General features: G+C 38.0%; 1 protein-coding gene across 1 annotated transcript in view; it reads left to right on the forward strand.

The window, feature by feature from the left end:
- The window catches only part of Gmnc (geminin coiled-coil domain containing), a 104062-nt gene extending 84569 nt beyond the window's left edge, over window positions 1–19493 (forward strand). The window contains exons 3-6 of the mRNA XM_045149177.1: window positions 13323–13497; window positions 15191–15279; window positions 16411–16527; window positions 18003–19493. Coding sequence (XP_045005112.1) covers window positions 13323–13497; window positions 15191–15279; window positions 16411–16527; window positions 18003–18611 — 990 coding nt within the window. The 3' untranslated portion in view covers window positions 18612–19493. The remainder of the gene's footprint in view (window positions 1–13322; window positions 13498–15190; window positions 15280–16410; window positions 16528–18002) is intronic.
- The last annotated feature ends 335 nt before the right edge of the window (window positions 19494–19828 follow it).

The raw sequence follows: 19828 nt of genomic DNA on the forward strand, positions 1-19828 counted from the left end.
GTCCAGAACAGGGAGAAAAATGTGACTATGCACCATGCCCTATGATGTACACCATGCAAGATACAAGTGTTATATACCATGTACTGTGGTATGCACTGTGAACCATGATATATATCAAGACTATATAACAAGCGATACCATAACTTAGTGGCATAAAACAATAGTTATCATTTAAGAAAGGATTATCTTACCTCCCCAAATCAGTTTTAAAGTTTATTTATTTGTATGTGTATATGTGTGCATGTGCACACATGTGAGTGTTTATGTAAACACACACACACACACACACACACACACACACAAACAAACAGAAAATAGGGATTCTTGCCTTTGCAAATGAATATCCAACCAGTTTTACATGGGTGGCTAGGGAAGTGAACCCAGGCTAGATTTTGTAAGCAAGAGCCTTTACTTATTGAGTGGTTTTCACAGCCCCAACCAAATTCATATCTGATTGTTAAGATTTGACGTGTATCTGTGAGTAGGGGATGGAGGGAGTATGTTGTTACTGGGAATAGAGGTGCCAAGCAGCCTTCAATGAAAGGCTAGCCCTTCATAAGCAAGGTTTGTCCTGGAGGAAATGTCAGAATTGCAAAGCTAAGAAACCCTTAAAGAGAGGCAATGTTTATTCTGCTTACACTCTGGCACTTGGGTAGCACAGAGCTCAGTGAGGGTAACTAAGTTTTCCTCTACTCAGGGTCAGGCTGCAAGACTGGTTCTGAGATCAGGGGAAGTTCTTTCTCATTGTTCTGGATTGCATACTGGCTCCAGCCTTAGCCCTAGAGCTTATAGCTAGAACTAATAGCAACAGGAGGACTCAACATGCAGCTTGGTTTTTCATTTTGTGTGTGGCTTAGAGTCAAGGTTGACCATTGAGCATCAGTGGGCACACAATGGTTTGAATATGAATGGATGTTCCCCCGTAGATTCAGCTGTTTTACTAAGCTTGTTACTTGGAATTCCAGACACCTGGCTGGAGGAGGTGTCACGGGGGGGGGGGGTACCTTAGGTCTAGTCCTAGGATGTGTATTGCCAGTCCAAACGTCCCTGCTGCTTGATACAGGTTTATGCTTATTGCTTTTGGTGCTTGCTGGCTGGAGATAGCTTCTCTCTGCTTAGATATATGGAAGCAGCTTCTTCTGCCACTGAAGGAACTTTGCCCTGCTTCCACAAACCTGAAATAAATCCTTTCCTCCCATGCACTTTACCTGGTTTGGATGTACTTCCCAGCAATGTGAAGCTGTTTACAACAGAAGGAGAGTGAAATATAGAGATGGAGGGACTGCACAGTAAGTGATGAAGGAAACAAGTGATAAAGAGGGGAGAGAGAGATCTACCACCTTTATAGAACTAGCCTAGAGGTTTGCATATACTGATTGATCAGTCTAGTTGGTTGATATGGTCGCATAATCCCATGTAGCTTCAAAAGGAAGAGAAAGACTTCATCTCCCCAAGATACTGGTAGACTGAACATATAGGAAGTGAAATACTGCTGCTGGGGCTGGGGAGATGGATCCATGGGTAACATGACTGCTGTGAAAACTAGAGGACCTGGGTTCAGATCCTCAGCAACAATGTAAAATGATGAGCATGGTGGTATGTACCTGTAATTCCATTTGATTCAGAGGCAGAGATAGGAGATCCCCAGGACTTGCTGAATTAGTAGTTTAAACAAATTGTTGGGCTTTCAGTTTGATGAGAGATTTTGTCTCAAAAAAAAAAAAAAAAGAAAGAAAGAAAGAAAGAAAAAGGTGGCGAGTGATTGAAGTAGACGTCCATCATTGATTTTGGCCTCCACAGACATGCAAATCCACCCACATTCTTGTGAACATAGAAGAACTAAGAAGCACATGAAAGAGGGAAAAAGAAGCAATGCCATTTCTGCACACCTCACAAATACACATCCCCTACCCCCAAGGGAAATACTGGTACAGTCACTTTTACTTATTTATTTATTTATTTTTATTTTTTATTAACAACTTCCATAATTACAAACAATATCTCATGGTAATTCCCTCCCTCTCCCCCAATTTTCCTCTTCAAAATTTCACTCTCTATCATATACCCCTCCCCCGAACCAATCTCTATTTTATTTTGTTGTCCTGATCTTTTCCTTCTATTATGAGTGTCTTATATAGGTAGTGTCAGGTGCTGTGAGGGCATGGATAGCCAGGCCATCTTGTGTCTGGAGGAGCACATTGTAAGGAGTCCTATCCTTTCTTTGGTTCTTACATTCTTTCCGCCACCTCTTCTGCAATGGACCCTGAGACTTGAAAGCTGTGATAGAGATATTTCAGTGCTGAGCACTCCTCTGTCACTTCTCAGCACCATGGTGCCTTCTGAGTCATCCTACGGTCACTGTGCCATCTGAAAAGAGAAGTTTCTCTAACCAAAAGTGAGAGGATTAATATATGGGTATGAACATTAAGGGAAGTGCTTACTGGGCAGTTTGGTGAGCGCAATATATACATTTAGCCATACTCCAGCAGACATTGTACCCCTAGGGCTCATGACTAGCCCTGTTGTAGGTTTTCAGTATCAGGGATGTATTCCCTCCCATGCACTGGGCCTTCAGTCCAATTAGAGAGTGATTGATTTCTCCCATAACAGACATGCTATTATTGCACCCATTGGCTCATTTGACCTTGCTGGCCAAATTTAAGGTTTGCAGTGCCCACTGTTGAGTATCTTCACGTAGGCCTTTTCACCCCCATTAATCTGCTCTTCTACTTACATATATACAATACCATACTATTACATGTCCCCCTTTCTAGTCCCTTTTGTCATTTTGTTGTGAAATATACCATTTTTCTGTAGGTCTATAAAATTGTAAAAATTTCCAGCCTAAGATATACAAAGTGTCAGAGTTCTGCCTCATGTTCTTGAAATATGCTTGCTTGTGCTGGTGGTACTTGCTTTTTTTCTTTCTCTTTCTGCTTGGACCTTCCCCTGAATCTGTAAGCTTCAATAAATCCCTTCTTCTATAACTGTGCCTGATTTGAAAGGTAATCCCAGCAACCAGCAGCTATCTACTGCATTAGCTTTAAGGAAGTGGAAGTTGTAAAGCCCTTAATGATGAATGTCAAATGTGTGTGTGGCTGGGTGTATTTTCCTGATTAGTATTTTTTTTTTTAATTATTGCAATGTATGTGACTATTTCTTTAAATACATGTACTCATTTTTTTCATTTCTCTACTGAGCCAAAACAAAACAATCTAATGCATCATAGATAGTTAAGACAGATACATTGAAATGAAAGTTGACTTTGTCCTTAAAGCAAAGGCTTGATAGTTAAAGTTTACTCTCAGGTACAGGTTTAATGAACTCCCTGGTGTATTTCTGAATAATATTATTTATTCACATTATTCTGAGTGACCCTGGACTGACAAAAGAACTCCCTTGGAGTAGACCTGCTCTGAGCTTCCCTTGGAATAGGTGGAACTCCCTGACATGAGATACTGGTGTCAGTGATGGAAATGGATGTTTCTTTTCTTCGTCTAAAACCCTGCACTCAAACCAGTCTACTGTTAGGGAGATCATTGCCCCTTTATCAAAAATCATGATGTTTCCATACAAAGTTTCTACTTAATTATAATAATAATTAAAAAATGGGATTGCTGTTGGATCTATGTAACTTCTTCACCAAAGAGGTCACATAATACATAAAAATTAAAACAATATTACAGTGGCAAAAAAATCAGGAATACAAAATAAGCATTTTTTTCCTTAACATCTAAATGTTTCATTCTGTAAGTATTTCAAAGCCTTGGTCTATCTATATACATATATATGAGCTAATTTGGTATGTATATATGTATGTCTAGATATTTATTTATAAGTATTAGAGAATTTATAGTATCATTTTTTAAATTTGTACTTTTTCAGTACACAAATGGAAATTTTCTCAGTTGTATTCTATGACTAAAAACAATTTTGGGGGGGCTGGGCAAAACAATTGTTCTAAAGAGCGAAGTGAATTTAGTTGCTTGTTGTTTCATACTCTCTTCCACAAACATGGAGATATGGAAATCTATTTGTTTGCAGAAGGGTTCTGGTTGGATAAAGCCTAAGAGAGAAAGAAAGTGGGGAGAGAGAAGGAGGAAGAGACAGAGAAGAAAAGTGTTGCAGTGCCCTTCTTGTTGCTGGTACAAATACCTGACAAGAAGCAGCTTATGGGAGGAAAGGGTTTATTTCATGCTAACAGATTCCAGGGAAAGCCTCATCATGGCAGAAGAGGCTGGCTCACTTCCATAGATCCATAGCAGAGGGACCCTACCAACAGCCAGAAAACACCATGACTAGAACTCCAACTGGCTCTTTATACATGTTAGGGCTGGACTACAAGATCTACTCCCAGTGATCAGGCTAGCCTTAATCCAAAATCCTTGAGGCTATGAGGAATATATATTCACATTGTGAGAGAAAGACAGACAGAGAAAGAAAGAGGGAGAGAAAAAGGGAAGGAGAGAGGGAGAGATGAAATTCTACTCTTTTCATCCAGCATAGTCCTCTTTACCTTATAATATAGGATTGTGGAGTCTTACTTTATTGTTGGCAGGGTATTCTTACTATGACATTCAACTCATTCTGGTAATACTAGTCTATAGCAGTAATAATTATGCATACTTACTGGATTTCTAAAATATGTAAATGCTTCATTTGGGATAGGTTGGCATTGTTTTAATGGAGGTGGTAGACAGTATAACCATATGTTAATGTAACCAATTTGCAATATGCTCATAAACTAAAGTGCTTGATAACAAACAAATATATCGTACAATAGAGAATTTTACTAGAGAGCAGAAATTGTATTACTTCAATTACTTTAAATTGATTGCAAGTAAGATGTATTTGCCAGAGATTAATACATTTTTAAGAAATAAATCAGTGGCTGGGGAGAGCTCTGTGAGCAACAGCCTTACTGTGCAAGTATGAGGACCGACTTCAATTCTCCACACCACGTAAAATGCTGGGTGTAGCCAGTTATACTTCTAACCCCCGTGATGAGGGCACACAGACAGGACGATTGCTGAGCCTTGCTGGTCACCTACACAAGCTGAAAAACACTGAGCTCCAAGATCAGAAAGATCCCATGTCTCAAGGAAATAAAGCCAAAGAGCAATTGAGGAGGCTGCCAGATGTCTTCCTCTGTCCTCCACTCTCATGCAAACTGGTAGTGAACACCTACACACACACACATGAATAAATAACACACGCACGCATGCATGCACACATGCACGCACCACATACTATATACATACACCAAAAAAGAGGAATGAAGTTAAAACTCTTCAGATTTTTCAGTTACATTAATATAGAATTATGGCTTTTCTGATGCTTAAAATTTTATTTCTTGTATTTTGATATATTTCTTTGCTTCTTTTTAAAATTAAAAAAAAATTATTTTTATTTGAGATTGACAGACATAGAGAGAAAGAGGCAGAGAGAGAGGGAAGGGGTGGGGAAGAGAGAGATAGCACACCAGGGCCTCCAGCCACTGCAAACAAACTCCAGACGCGTACACCCCTTGTGCATCTGGCTAACGTGGGTCCTGGAGAATTGAGCCTCCAACCAGGGTCCTTAGGCTTCACACGCAAGCACTTAAATGCTAAACCATCTCTCCAGTCCTCTTTGCTTCTTTTTAATAATTCATGTTATTTAAATTTCTATGGTAATCACAAGACACGAAGAGAAGGAATCCAGTTGTTTTGATAGAAATATAAAGTGACTTCCTTATTTATATATCTTTAAGATATAATTAGATGTCATTGTCATAGCCAAGTTATCTTCTAGGACATTAATACAATCTCAGTGATTCATCCACTACCCGCTCTGTCAAAAATCTCTGAGAGGATTCCCTGAGCCATGTAGGCACTAAAGCCTGGTTTGCAAAAATACTGATGATCCTGGGGCAGAACTTTGTTATATCAAAATTGGATGAGCCTATTTCTGATGAATATCAATCATATCCATTCTAATCATTTCTCAGTGCAATTGGACAAGGTGTTATTGGCACAACTATGTTTATGTATTTATTTATTTATTGTTCTTATTGCTGCCTGGCTGGGATTGATTCTAAGGCCTCACATATGCTAAGCAGGCACTGTATCACTGAGCTAAATTCCTCGCTTTAATCTGTGCATCACTGTGAGGAAAATTTCAATGTTTTCTGTGTGATTTCATAGAAGTGCCCCTTTCTGCTTAGCCAGGTACTTTTCCATGGAGCTGAGCCTCCTACCAGTGCTTCCATGCCCAGTGGGTTGCACATGTGAGATACCAATTGTCTTCACTCCCAGGTAAGACCTGTGGGAAATGTGAACCCCCATGGCTATAAACAGCAAGGAATGCCTCACTTCTTCATTCTACCTTGCCTCAAATCGTGCTCAAGATTTTATATAATGGGAGAAGTAAGAAAACAATTCTACAATGTACAGAATTTTTTTTTCCCACCTTGCACAATGAATATATATGTGTCTACATTTACTAGCAATCTTTTACACAGGGACTTCATAGTTCACATTTGAAAGATATGCTCTCAGTTTGAGAACTTTTGGGATTTTTAAATATATAGTATGTGATTTGCCTTAATAAAACACAATAAAGTATAATTATACAACCAAGCAATCACTTATGATTCAATAAATACAAGTAGTTGTAAAACTCTTAACAAAATTTTGGCTGAAATATGTAATAAGACATGGTCATAAATTACAAATATTTACACACATACACTTCCATATAGAATTATTTAGAGTCCCACATTTCATTTATCCAAGCCATGCCACTTTTTAGACAGTAACCTACTATACTTCATTCAATTTATTTTCACTTATGTTCCAATATCAAGAGGTAACTATCTTTTTTAACCTCTTCTATTGTAATATATATATATATATATATATATATATATATATATATATATATATATATACATTTCACCACAGCATAGGTTATTACATATATCACAGCCATTTGGAAGCTCTGGTGATATTCAGGTGGTGAGTTGGTGGCAGGTCTCTGTCCATGTTAAAATGAATGATTTATGCATATAATTTTGCATGAGTGAGGTTCAAAACTATATCTTAGTAAATTAATGTTTTCTAAGGAAACCAAAGAGCCACAACTACCAAAACATCCAGTATTAAGCAACTACTGTAATTCTCCGTAATTCATTAAATTTCTCTACCACTCTTCTTTACCTATATGAGAATGGAGAACTGATATATATATATATTTTATTGTGTGATGATTGGTGCTCCAGGAAGTATCTATATTTATAAAGAAAAAGTAGAAATCCCCTTTTATTATAGATGTTACTGAATTTACTAATAGGCTAATCAAAAAAGTGCTCTCCAAGGGTTAAATGAAAGAACATCCCATATGCCAATCTATTTATTCCTTCAACTCACCTCTGATCACATTTTCTCTCTCTTGATCCACAGACGTGGTTTCTCTGCAGGTCAAATTACCTGCTATTTTGTTATATGTTTTCCATAGCAGTAGGCAGCACCCTGATTTAACAATTTGGGTGTTGTTAGCCTCCTCCATCATAAGACTGTCCTTTCAGTTACAATACAAAAGGCATTTTTAATTGATTTTGCTACTCACAGGAGAAAAGTAATTGACATAAGTTGCATGTGTTTCTGTAATAATATGGATACATATGGATTAAAAACTGCCAAAGAATTTCACAGAATTACTTATTTGATGCTGTGTTTAAAAGCCAATATCAGTAATAATTAAATGTCTGCTAAGCCTGAAATTTTAAGTAAGTGATGGGCACAAATCAGAGCTCATGGGTTTGGGAATATTTGTTAGGTTTTTCATTTCAGGAAAGATGTGTCTTTGGTAGATGCATCACTGACAATGACTCTTAAGGGTTCAAGTGTTCTATATCACCGACTATTGTCCCATACCTACTAAGCTAAAATATCTAATGATTTGTAAATAATTTTCATGATGAAAATCTATCAAAGACTTAAAAATTACACCTAACCTTCAAAAAATCCTCTGTTAAACTTATTTATTTGCAAGCAAAGAGAGCTAGGAGAGACAGAGAAGAGAGAAAAAAAAAGGGGGGGGGGGAGATAGAGAAAAGAGAAAGAGAGAGAGAGAGAGAGAGAGAGAGAGAGAGAAAGAGAGAGAGGGCATTCCAAGGCCTTTTTACCCCTGCAAACAACAACCACTCTGTGCATCTAGCTTTATGTGGGTATTGCAGAATTAAACTTGGGCTTGAAAGCTTTGCAAGTAAGAAACTCCAACCACTGAGTCATCTCCCCCGTCCCCCAACCCTTTGTTTTATAATATCTTATTTATTTTCAGTTATTTTAACAAATAAGGCAGAACAACATGTATGCACATTCAAAGGCAGAGCTCTCTACTACTAATAGTAAAGTTAGTTACTATTATTAAATCAGTAACTTAAGAAATATATTAATACCTGTGGTTAGCTTTTGAAGTTAAACTTTGGTGAAAGATTTTATTTCTCCCAATTTACTAGGTGTTCTAGAAAGAATTAGAATCTTTGTTAAGTCAAATTCATGTGATTCATTCTCAGAGTGTATCAGAAAATGGAATCTAGGCATATTTGGATGCAATGCTGATGGTCCTTTTCATTTCCATATCATGGCCGGTCAGTTGCTTACTTTTCATTATGTTTTGGAATTGAAAAGAAACTAAACTTTGTAGAGAATTGTGTGTCTCATCTGTAATAGCTTCTTAAAACAAATCAACTCAATCTTCCCTTTCCTGCTTTAATCAGGGTTTTGTTCAGTGAACTGTATGCCATGAGACTAGTAGCATGAATAGGTCTTAGCTTTAAAAACAATAACAGATTTTTATAATCTAAATGGATGGTGGTGATCATCTTTATCTTGGGGACATAATGCCAATGTGTCCTTGTCCTTTGTACTGTGAGAGCACAGAGAGGACCACTCTCTTATCATACACAGAAATGAGTTAGTATTGAGTAATAGAATTGTCTATTTTCCAGGTAGTAGTCCCTAAATTGGTATTGCTTATTTTTTCTTCAAGTGAGTTGGATGAGGAGACAAGGACTTTATCAAGTACAGCACCTTGACTCACTTCCTCCCCATCCTTTTGTTGATCACTGATAAGGAACACATACTGAACACTTGCTGGGTCCTCCTCAGTCTTCACTAAATTCTTAAGTGTATATTGATGATAAGAAGAATGAGGAAGGGGAAAGGCTGTTTTTAGACATGCTATGTAGCTTTAGTTCCTATGTCTTGCCTGTATTAGTTTTCTACGGCTACTAGAACAAAAATCCACAGGCAGATGTGGTCTTAAAGAACAGACATTTATTTCCACTCAGTTTTAAGAGGCTGGAATTCAAATACCAAGATTTCTTCAGGGCTATTGGTTTTCTCTCCAGGTTTTCCTTCTTGACTTGCAGACAGATAGAGGTCTTTTCACTATTACTTTACATGACTTTTCCATCCCTGGAGTCCCCACTCTTACTGGATTGAAGGTCTACCTCTATGACAATTTTTAAAAAATATTTTGTTTATTGATTTATTTAAGAGAAAGGAGCAGAGAAAGAGAGAGAGAATATGGGTGTGCCAGGTCCTCCAGCCATTGCAAACGGACTCGAGACGCATGTACCACCTTGTGCGTATTGGTTTACAGGGGTCTTGGGGAATTGAACCTGGGCCCTTTGGCTTTGCAGACTAGCACCTGAACCATTAAGCCATCTCTCGAGCCCTCTCTGGGACAACTTTTAGCCTTACCTACCTCATTATAGAACTTGCATGCAAATTCAGTAACATTGGTGTTAGGATTTCAACATATTCATTTGAGAGGAATACAAATCCGTTTATAGCAAAGCCCATTCTGCAAGTAGCGTGAAATATGTGTAGAAAAAAGTCAAGTATCATTTGCAGAAAGCACAGCTGCTTTCTCCTAAAGTTCAAATCCCAAATCTCTTACTAATTGTGTCTATTAACAGTGGTCCATTTTCTTAGTTTTGTGGCTTCATTTCTGATACTGAAACGTTGGGCAGTAACAGCATCTGCTCCTCCCCGTGTTTATTTTTATGTACTTTATTTTTTATTATTACTAGCACATATTCATTGCAGAAAAGATAGGCTTCATTATGACTTTTTCCTTCATGCATTTCATGTACTTTACTCACATTTACACACCATCACCTTTTCTTATCCTGTCTTCCAGTACCTGGTGATCTGTCCCTCATCCCAGAAAGCTTACATCCATTTTAATTTCATATCACAACACACACACACACACACACACACACACTCACACACCTATCTTCACCTAAGATTTTTTTTGCCAGTGAGAGAAAATATGTGATATTTGTCTTTCTGGATCTGGCTTATATCATTAAACATGATCTCCCCTTACATCCATTTTACTGCAAGTGACATAATTTCATTCTTCACACTGAAATATAATCCATTGTGTGTCTATGCCACATACTCTTATCTATTTATCCGTTGAAGGACATGCAGGCTGATTCCATGCTGTGGCTACTGTGGGTAGTTCTGCACAGACACTGAGGCACAGGTTTCCCTGTGGCATTCTGACTTGATTCCTCCAAAGGTGCCAGGCTGGTGGTGCTGGGTCCTAATTGTGTACCGTTTTATGTCCGTTCAGTTGTTAAGCTTGAATAAGAGATGGCTTCTAGTGATCAAGGCTAAATGATCTATTCCAGACAGAGCTTTGTAGGGATAGTTGTGAGAATAAAGTATGAGAAAAACATGCAAGAATCAATGACTTTGAGAAATTTTGAAATACGTCATTTTTCTTAGCTTGTGTTTTTATTTTATATAACAGTAGTGGTGACAAGAGGCTCAACAAAGAGAAAGACAACTCAGATTTCTAAATATGTACCTGGGTTCAATGTTTGAAGAACAACTCTTTTATTGAGCATGCGCGTGCCAGAAATCACGCAAGGCACTGTGGAGACAGAGGTGTGCAGAAATCTCTGCCTGACAAAACTTACATTCTGGAATTGAGATGTACTACCCTTAAATTTAATATTCATTTTCTGAACTGTGTGAAAACAAGCCACCTTAAATAGGAAGAAAAAAAAAATCCACTGACAGCACCATACATCAAGTGAATGGTAATTGATTATCCTGTGACTCGGGAAAGCAGAGGGCAGTGGAAAAGCCACTCAGGGTTAGATAGGCATCCTTCATGCTGCCTGACTAAGGGATGCAGATTTGGGGTTTTCCTGACACCCTGCCAGGGACTTCTGCCGCCTGTCGTTGCCCCGCCGCGACCTGCAGCTAGCTGCGTGGCTCCGCAGGGGGCCAGGGCACCCCCCCCCCCCAAGGGCCAGGTAGTCTGGAGTCCACGTGGTCCCCACGCCCCGCTGCGCACAGAGTGGTCTGAGCCACACCAGGTCCCGGGCCACTGCTGAAGACCTCACTGTTAGCTGCTGCAGAGGCTGGGTGTCTCCTGGGACACGTCACCTGTTTGACAGGCTCGCACCAAATCAGAGGGCAGCGCTGATCCCCGGAGTCACCCCAGCGGGCAGATTAGAACTCGCCTCTCCCAGCTCCGCCCTGCGGTCCCATTTAAAGCTCCCACTGGCTTTAAGAAAAAGCTGAGCGCTCAATTACTGCAGCGTTTTCTTCCCACTGCGCGATGGTAAGTGAGGCACTGGCGTTAGCTAGAATGCCAGCAAAACTCGGGGGCTTTAGATGCTAATAAACGATGCATTTAACATTTATTACAACTTGGGAGCAAGATTTCTTCGCCACTTTCTAATTAAAACAGGTCATCTCTGCTAGCCCGAGCCCCTTTTTCACTCTCCTAGATTCCCTCTCCCTGACTCTGCCGGCTTCCCTCCCCCTCTCCCCATACTTCCTGCCCACCTGCTCTAGCTTCTTCCACCTCGTCCCTGGGATTATGCACATATTTGCAAATACTTGGGCTTGAGCCTCTCTCAATGTTTGGTTTTTATTTTTTCCTATCAGGTGTCAATTGCATAATAGTTTATCTCTTATTCCAATAATAACCTCAGGGAAGCAGTCTCCAAACATGCTTTCAGGATAAAAAAAAAAAAAAAAGAAAAAGAAAAAGAAAAAAAAAGAGCACTTGACAAACTTTTGGCTGAAATTCTTTCGTCAGCCCTGCCCAAGCTGCACTTGCTTCAGAACTAGACTTTTTTTCAAAATTTAACCCATAAATACAGTGTGACTTAGTTGACTTCTTATTTTCTATATTTGTGTTAAGCTCAATAATGTCTTCAAGTCAATAGAAGACTTGTCCCAAATGTTTTCCAAACCTGGGCTCTCTTGAAATGAATGGCTTTTACCTGATTAAACATTGACACATGATTAAGAATGGGCTGTTGGAAAAGTTAACCCAGGAAGGCTACATAGCTGTCCATGCTTGGACCCTTAGTAAGACTGTTTGGGCGGGTGTATGTGTGTGTGCGGGAGGGGGGGCAGGTGTTCACTGAATGAGAACATAATGCAAAATACATGCCAGGCAGTTAGGAGTGGAAAGATAACTTTGCAAAGGTATTGAGCCCTAGTGATGGAGAGAACTGGACCCTCTGGAGGCTGCTGCCCTTGCTTTCTGCCATGACTAATTGTTTACTTGGAGTTATGCTATGTTCCTCTAATTTGAGATTACAATTGTTGCCAAAATTTATTTAATTATCTCTAGTATATCACACACACACACACACACACACATATATGATGCCATTCATATGATATCCCATTTGTATATATATGCATAAATGCATATGTATGTATGTGTATGTAGATATACATTCAGATAAATAGAATATTCAACAAGTGTTAAACTGGAGGGAATAGGAGGGGAGGAAGTGCTTACTTGGTTAAATGCTTGGATTCAGTGGCAGAATAATGTTGGTTAGCATGATGCCATAGAGATGGTCCACTTCACCTTTTGTACTGTGTGGTCTTTGTCTCTCACAGTAACTTAAAATATAACTAAGCCATTTGCTACAGAAAACCACGGTTCTTATATCTCTAAATCATGAAGTGGAATACCTTTTATTTAAATCTTGGGTAACTTTTAAGATAAATAAAGCATCACAACAAGAAATACTCCTGCATGTTCACAAATTTGGTCTACCCATCATTCGTTTTTTCTTGTCCAAAGGCCTAAGGAAAATAGTGGATAAGCCAATAAGCTAATTTCTTTCAGTAATTCTAATCAGACCATTCAGATATTAAACTGCCTGTACATTAGTGTCATGACTGTTTTCCTGGTTGACATATATATGTTTCTCCCACCTGTCTTCCCAATACGCATCCCTCCATCTTTCACCCTTCTCATTGTACTGGATTTTACAGAACACCATTCTGCCTTGCCAAGACCAGTATTTTGCAGGAGGCCAGAGCTATCATTGCCAGTATTCCACTACAACGTCAGAATCAAGTGTTGACGTTTCCAGGGAGACTTGGGTCTCTTTCTGGGCTGCTGGTCTCCTGGACAACAGTGAGCCCCAACAAGCACCACAGGCACAGGGTAAGTTCTGCTCTTCTGCCTTCCTGATAGAATGGGGCCCTTTGCAACTCCATTGCTGCAAAGCATCATGGGTGGGGACTCTATAGAAAAAGAGATGTTACAGAACATTTAGCTCCTGAGATTTATTTTCATAAAACCTGCTATTGTGTGCTTGTCAAGTGGTGCAAATGAAACATCCTCCTGTGTGCTAGACAGCATGCTTCTATTTCCATATTTTCTATACCTTTAAAAGATCCCCATCCCACTATGAACTTTCAGCCTGAGTCAGAGTTTTATAAACAACACTGTAGTCAGGTGCTTTTGCAGTTAAAACATCAGGTGGAGTGTTTCTTTCGTATTCAGGGAAGTGCCTGTAAGTAGGTGAGAAAAATCAAGAATGAATAACTCATGGTCTTGTTTCATAGCAGAAATTCTATATGAACATGGAAACAACTCTCCTTTTGTATGTACCTGAAACACTTTACCTCTGGTGGGATGTGTAACATGAGTAGTGATTATTTGTAGCATTATTGCTGAACTTAGACATATTCAAGGATCTCTTCATCAATACTCAAGTTCTTGTAAGAGCTCAAATACTTCAGAATTACAAATCTACATGTAGATTCTTCTCCAAGATGTTTCTGTGGGAAGGTGTTCATGAAAAGACACAAATAAATACAGCAAGATGAATGCACCATGTGTGCCATAGAGGATGCCCTTCAGTTTTAGCTTCAACACAAGTAAAAACAACACTGGAATGTCTAGGAATATGAACCCAAAGTGCTTATGAAGTTTAATTTTTATTTCCTTGCTCAACATTACATTTTAATTCAATATGCCAATAATAGAAGCTTAAGTAGAACTGATCAAGAGTCAAAACAGCACTGTGGGGAAAACAATTTAGATTGTATAAAAAGTTTTGATTGACAGATCTAGTTTGTTGTCAAGTATGAAAAAAAATTAAAATGACTTTGAATAAGCATTGAAAATATACAGATGTAAGCACTTGAAATAGTCTAGGTATGGGAATAGTTTGGAATTTTTACCAAAATCTTCAGAGAAGAAAGTAAAACCTTATTTTAAGGTTAAAAAAAAAATGGAATGGAGATTTAGCTCTTCAGGAATCCTCTAGCATGCACAAGGCCATGGTTTGAATTCCCACCACCAATAAATACATACATAACTATTGGAAAGTGCTGTCATACTACAACAAAGAATTCTGAACAAATTCTGTCCATCAGAATTCACAAGCAGAGAGATGGAGAGGAATATGGTAACATCACAAGTAGGATCTGATTATGGAGCTAAATACTGCAATATAAAGTGCTAAGCAATTGAAGATAAAACACTAGAATAGGGAAATGTAAATGAAATACTATGTCAGTAGAGGGTTCAGTCTATAAATATTTACATATTTGAATGAAGTAATAATAGGAGAGAGACATTCATATTAATTTAACCAGCAGGAATGTCCATTTTGTAGAAGAATGTGACCAAAAAGTGCCAATTTTTAATATATTTGTATACCTGCATAAATATTTGTGGTAGCTTACTTCTTCTGAAAGCTTAAAATACTCTCTTTTCCTGTGTAGAAGCAATGACTATATTTAGAAAAGTCATCAACACTATTGAACTTTAGAAATCTTTTGTTGAGCTCATAGCACAGAAATTTCAAATGTGCTTTGTCTGCTATTTATTTTGGATTTTCACATAGGATCATCCTGTGACTTGAACTTCCCTGGACTGGATTCATGCTCAAGGGAAGAGGACGAGTTGTCCTCTCAGCTCTACAGAAATAAGCAGGTATGGGTGGGCAGTCAGAACACTGAGACTGGCTGTGTTCCACAGAAGCTATTCTCCTCTGAGTCATCCTTTTTATTTCATATTGCTTCATTTCTCTGTTTGAATTTATGTGGACTCAGTGTAGACCAAAGTAAGTATAGGTCCAAAAAGAGATAACCATTGAATGGGACTTACAAAAACTTCTCTGGGGCTGGGAAGATGTCTCAGAGATTAAAAGCACTTGCTTATAATGCCTGCCAGGCCCAGGTTTGATTGCAGTATACTTACATAAAGCCATATGCACAATGTGGCACATGCAACTTCAGTTCATTTGCAGCAGCAAGAGAACCTGGTATGCCCGTACTTCTTCCCTGTCTCCCTCCCTCTCTCCCTCCCTCCCTCTCTTTCTAATAACTAAATACAATTACTTTTAAAAAGGAAAGGCAAAACAATAAGTCCAGGAAGAGTTGGAATCTAGCCACCACTTTACTATATTTTGTTTGTGTGAGTTTGTAATTCCTCCTTGTCACCGTATGTGAAGTTGGAATATTTGTGCAGCAGATCTCAGAAGGCTAGTAGGGTTCCAAAGGATGAGTATGAATGTGTCTTAAAACATAGATAGAGCCAGTCTTTGGAAGAAGAGCTATTGGTTATAAGCATCTTTCCCCAGAGTTGCTTCATTTTTTGTGTCTTATTTTTAGTTACTTCTGAAGAATGGTTTATACTAGGGGACTTACAGATAGATCATCAATCTGAGGCAGTTTATATCTTTTGTTTTTATTTTTTGTTAGTATGTAATCAAACCTTTGGCCAAACCTTATAACCTTATAACTTTTCTTATATTTAAACAGTTGCATGCAACTCATTTTCCTTCATACCTACCTGACCCTCCTGTGGTTACAATTTGAAAAGTCATATGATCCCTTTAAATATTTGGTAATGAATGAAAAATTCAGAGTACAAAACTGAACAATCAAATGACAGGGGGTGTAGATTTAATTTAGGACTATGTGGATCAGGGCTCTTTGAAATGGTGCTAATAAAACCAACAGAAAAATAAGCATGTTTAAGAAGATTGGGGAGTAGTGAATTATTATAAAGTTACAAAGTCAATATAGGGGAGAACCCTTAACTATTGTCTGCTTTTTGCAGCTCCAAGATACTCTGGTACAGAAGGAGGAAGAACTTGCTAGGTTGCATGAGGAGAACAATCACCTCAGACAATACCTGAATTCTACTTTGATTAAATGTCTGGAAGAAAAGGCCAAGGTGTGTAATGATCTCTTTTATAAGTTCAGGGCATTGCTTCAAAAGAACAAACTAATTATGTAAAACTCCTTGATTAAACACAAGAAATGTACTGAACAAGGTGCCTTGATAGGAGTTACTAAGCTGAATAACTTTCCTTTATGAAATATGTGACTTCAGTAGAATTTCTTTGTGTCATGTGTCAGTAGTATCTGGACTTCACATTTTGCCCAGGCATTCCAAAAAGAGTTGCTTAAGGACAAAAGTTAATCATAAGGAGAGCTAAGAAAAAGGCAGGCTAGATGAATAGAGTGCTAGAGTAGAAATCACGTCCATTACATCTCAATTGTAATGATCTGTTTGATTTTAGCAGAAAAATCATTTACAGGATTTCTCTAGAAGAAAAAATCCTACTCCCTTAGGATATTAGTTATCTTAATATGCAAATGGATGTACTAAGAGATGTGTTAATCTCTCTCTATCTAAAATATGATGAACATGCCTTTAGCCAATAAGTCTTAAAGTGATGATTAGGGATATTCAATTATGCTAACTTTCATTCATGTTTATCCTACACTTTCTATGACCTATTATATTTCATCTGTCATCTCTTTTGCACATCTTACTTTATTTGAGTTTGCATACACTATTATAAGTTTTCAAATTAATCATTTTTGTATCAGTTATATTTTGCCTTATTTCTAAATAAGCTACATTATTTGATATTATTTCATCTGCTTATAAGTTCAGAAAAGAATAGACACTAACGCTAATTCCTTTCCAGTTCACCTAGTATTAACAACACACACACACACACACACCCCACATCACATTTATAGCTTAATTTATAGCTGTTAGTCTGTGCTCTTAACTCTAACCATCATTCTATGAAAAGAGCTTTTTAAAATTCTGAGGTGTTATTATTTAGACAGCTTAATACACTTGATCTGAATTTTTCAAGCTTTAGAATAATATAATGACTTTTCTCATGGGCATGTTTTGAAATTTAATGATGAAATAAACTGATACAATAGTAAATATTGTTTACTACTAAAGTCGTCTGGAATCACATGGCTTAGGTTTACATCTAGATTAAAGGCCTCAAGCAAATCACTGAAATGTCTTTTATAAATATTTTATTAGCAAAGCATGTATCCTATGATAAAATCAATAGAAACAGTAATTTATAAATTATAATTTTTGTTTATTTACTTATAAATGGTACTTCAGTATGTGACAGTTGCTAATATTATCATCAGACTAATGGTCCTTACTTCCATAGCTTGAAATCTTAATTACATCATTTATCCCTTTCAGCTTTTGAGAAAGGATTATTAAAGTAACAATTTATTGTGGACTTTCACTTTAACGAAAGCAACTAACTGATCAGTTTTCCTTGTGCATGAAAATATAGGAATTTAGAGAAATTGTCTAAGCACTTGAGATAAACAGTAAATATCTAAAAGAAGTGCAATTTATAAATATTACTATTCCAGAAATTGCTGTCAACAGATGAGTTTACCAAAGTATGTGGAAAATTAAGAAAGGGAAAGCGGAAGCCCAAAGAGCAGAGACACTTTCCTAGTGAGATCCCCCATTCAAAAACTGTCAAGAGAAGCCTCTCCAGTGATTTTGCTAACTGTGAAGAGCAACCAGTACCTAGTGTGGACCCCTGGGTTCTTCAAACCCTTGGGTTGAAAGACCTCAACACTATTGATGACACCATACCAGCTAACTACAGTGCCTTCTCTTCTCATCCCAGACAAGTCCCTAGTATATCCTCCCAGTTTCTACATGATGCACATGTCCCCACAAAGGACCTACAGATGGACTGTGGAGGTGATAGAACACCCCCACTGCACAGCACTGCCAGCCACCAGGAAGAACTTCACTATTTTCCTCAATTTTCCCATCCTCCAATGACAGTGCATCCTCTTCCTTACCACAGTACTGATGTGCTGCCAAACAAGACAGAGATGGCCTTTTCCACATCCCTGAGTCCCCACTGCAATGTGAAAACTCATTCCTTCCATCAGGGGCAAGCCTTTGTGCGTCGAGATGAGGAGGGAGGATGGAAGTTTACCTGGGTCCCTAAGCAATCTTAGTGACATCTGTTATACCACAGAGCACTGCCAGGCCCTCTGTTTACAAAGAACTCTTGCACTCAAACTTGGCCATCTGGAACAGAGCAGCTTCTGGCCACCAGACTGCCTCCTACCACTGTATATATTCCTTTGGGCTAATATACAATTCCTCAGTGTTTGGTTTTGAAGGATCCTTACTGACGAGTGTCTACCTTCTTTCACTCATCTTTGACTTGTTTACATATCAACACCACTGCTTTCTCCCTATCTTTGCCCTATACTTGGGCAGGTATTTTCTAATCACTTAGGTTGCTACAAGACCCAAATGTACTTTTCTGATTTAGAAGTGGAATTTAACAGTGGTGCTTCTGTGGCCAAAAATTTAAATGGTCATAGTCTTTTTGTTCATCTCCCTTTTCTGCATTTATTTCTGAATGCTGCCTTTAGAATTAGTCCCTATAATTGCTTAACATACTTTCTAGTGAATGTTCAAAGATCTGAAGATCTATCCATTAGCATTACTGACGATGTTGTGTGAGTAACATTATGTCCAGGGAAATTCACAAAATTGATGTTCCATAGTAGCACTGGCAAAAAGTGTCTCTCACAAAAACATGCATCTCACTAATAAGCAATACTTCTGATAAATTATACCAGTTAAGTAAAATTAGGTACTTAAAATGCCCCATGATGTATTAGTTTCTGTTGACACCTGGCACTGTTTCTTTAAACAATATGGTTCAAACAAGGGCATTTTGAAGGGACTGCCATGGCAACAAAGCATGTACTAGGTATTGTCAGCTATATCCAAGGTCCCATGCAAGCCTACTCTTCCCTTCCGTTTTGACAGATACTGCAGATAATAAGTGAGGTGAACTTTTATACAATTAAGATAAAAATAAATATGAGTGATTTGTAGTTGGCATTAGAAATTCTTGTTTTGATTTTTCTCTAGTAGGAGTCTGTTTTTCAAGGCAGTTTAACCTGAGTGAAAGTAATTGAAACCAAAAAATAGTCACAGAAGTGTGTATAGGTTGAATATAAATATTGATATCAAAGATTAATCTTTTCCTAAATTAAAAAAAGTATTCATACTAGTTTACCTATTTCCTCTCCTCAAGATTCCTATCATAATCTGAATGAACTACATAACATATGTGCATCTATAGTTTTCAAACACTGAGTCCCCTTGCCATCTTACCTCTTACACAGTAAGCATTCACCTTTTAAGTACTTTG

This window comes from Jaculus jaculus, chromosome 5 (assembly GCF_020740685.1).
Source record: "Jaculus jaculus isolate mJacJac1 chromosome 5, mJacJac1.mat.Y.cur, whole genome shotgun sequence".
Lineage (NCBI taxonomy): Eukaryota > Metazoa > Chordata > Mammalia > Rodentia > Dipodidae > Jaculus > Jaculus jaculus.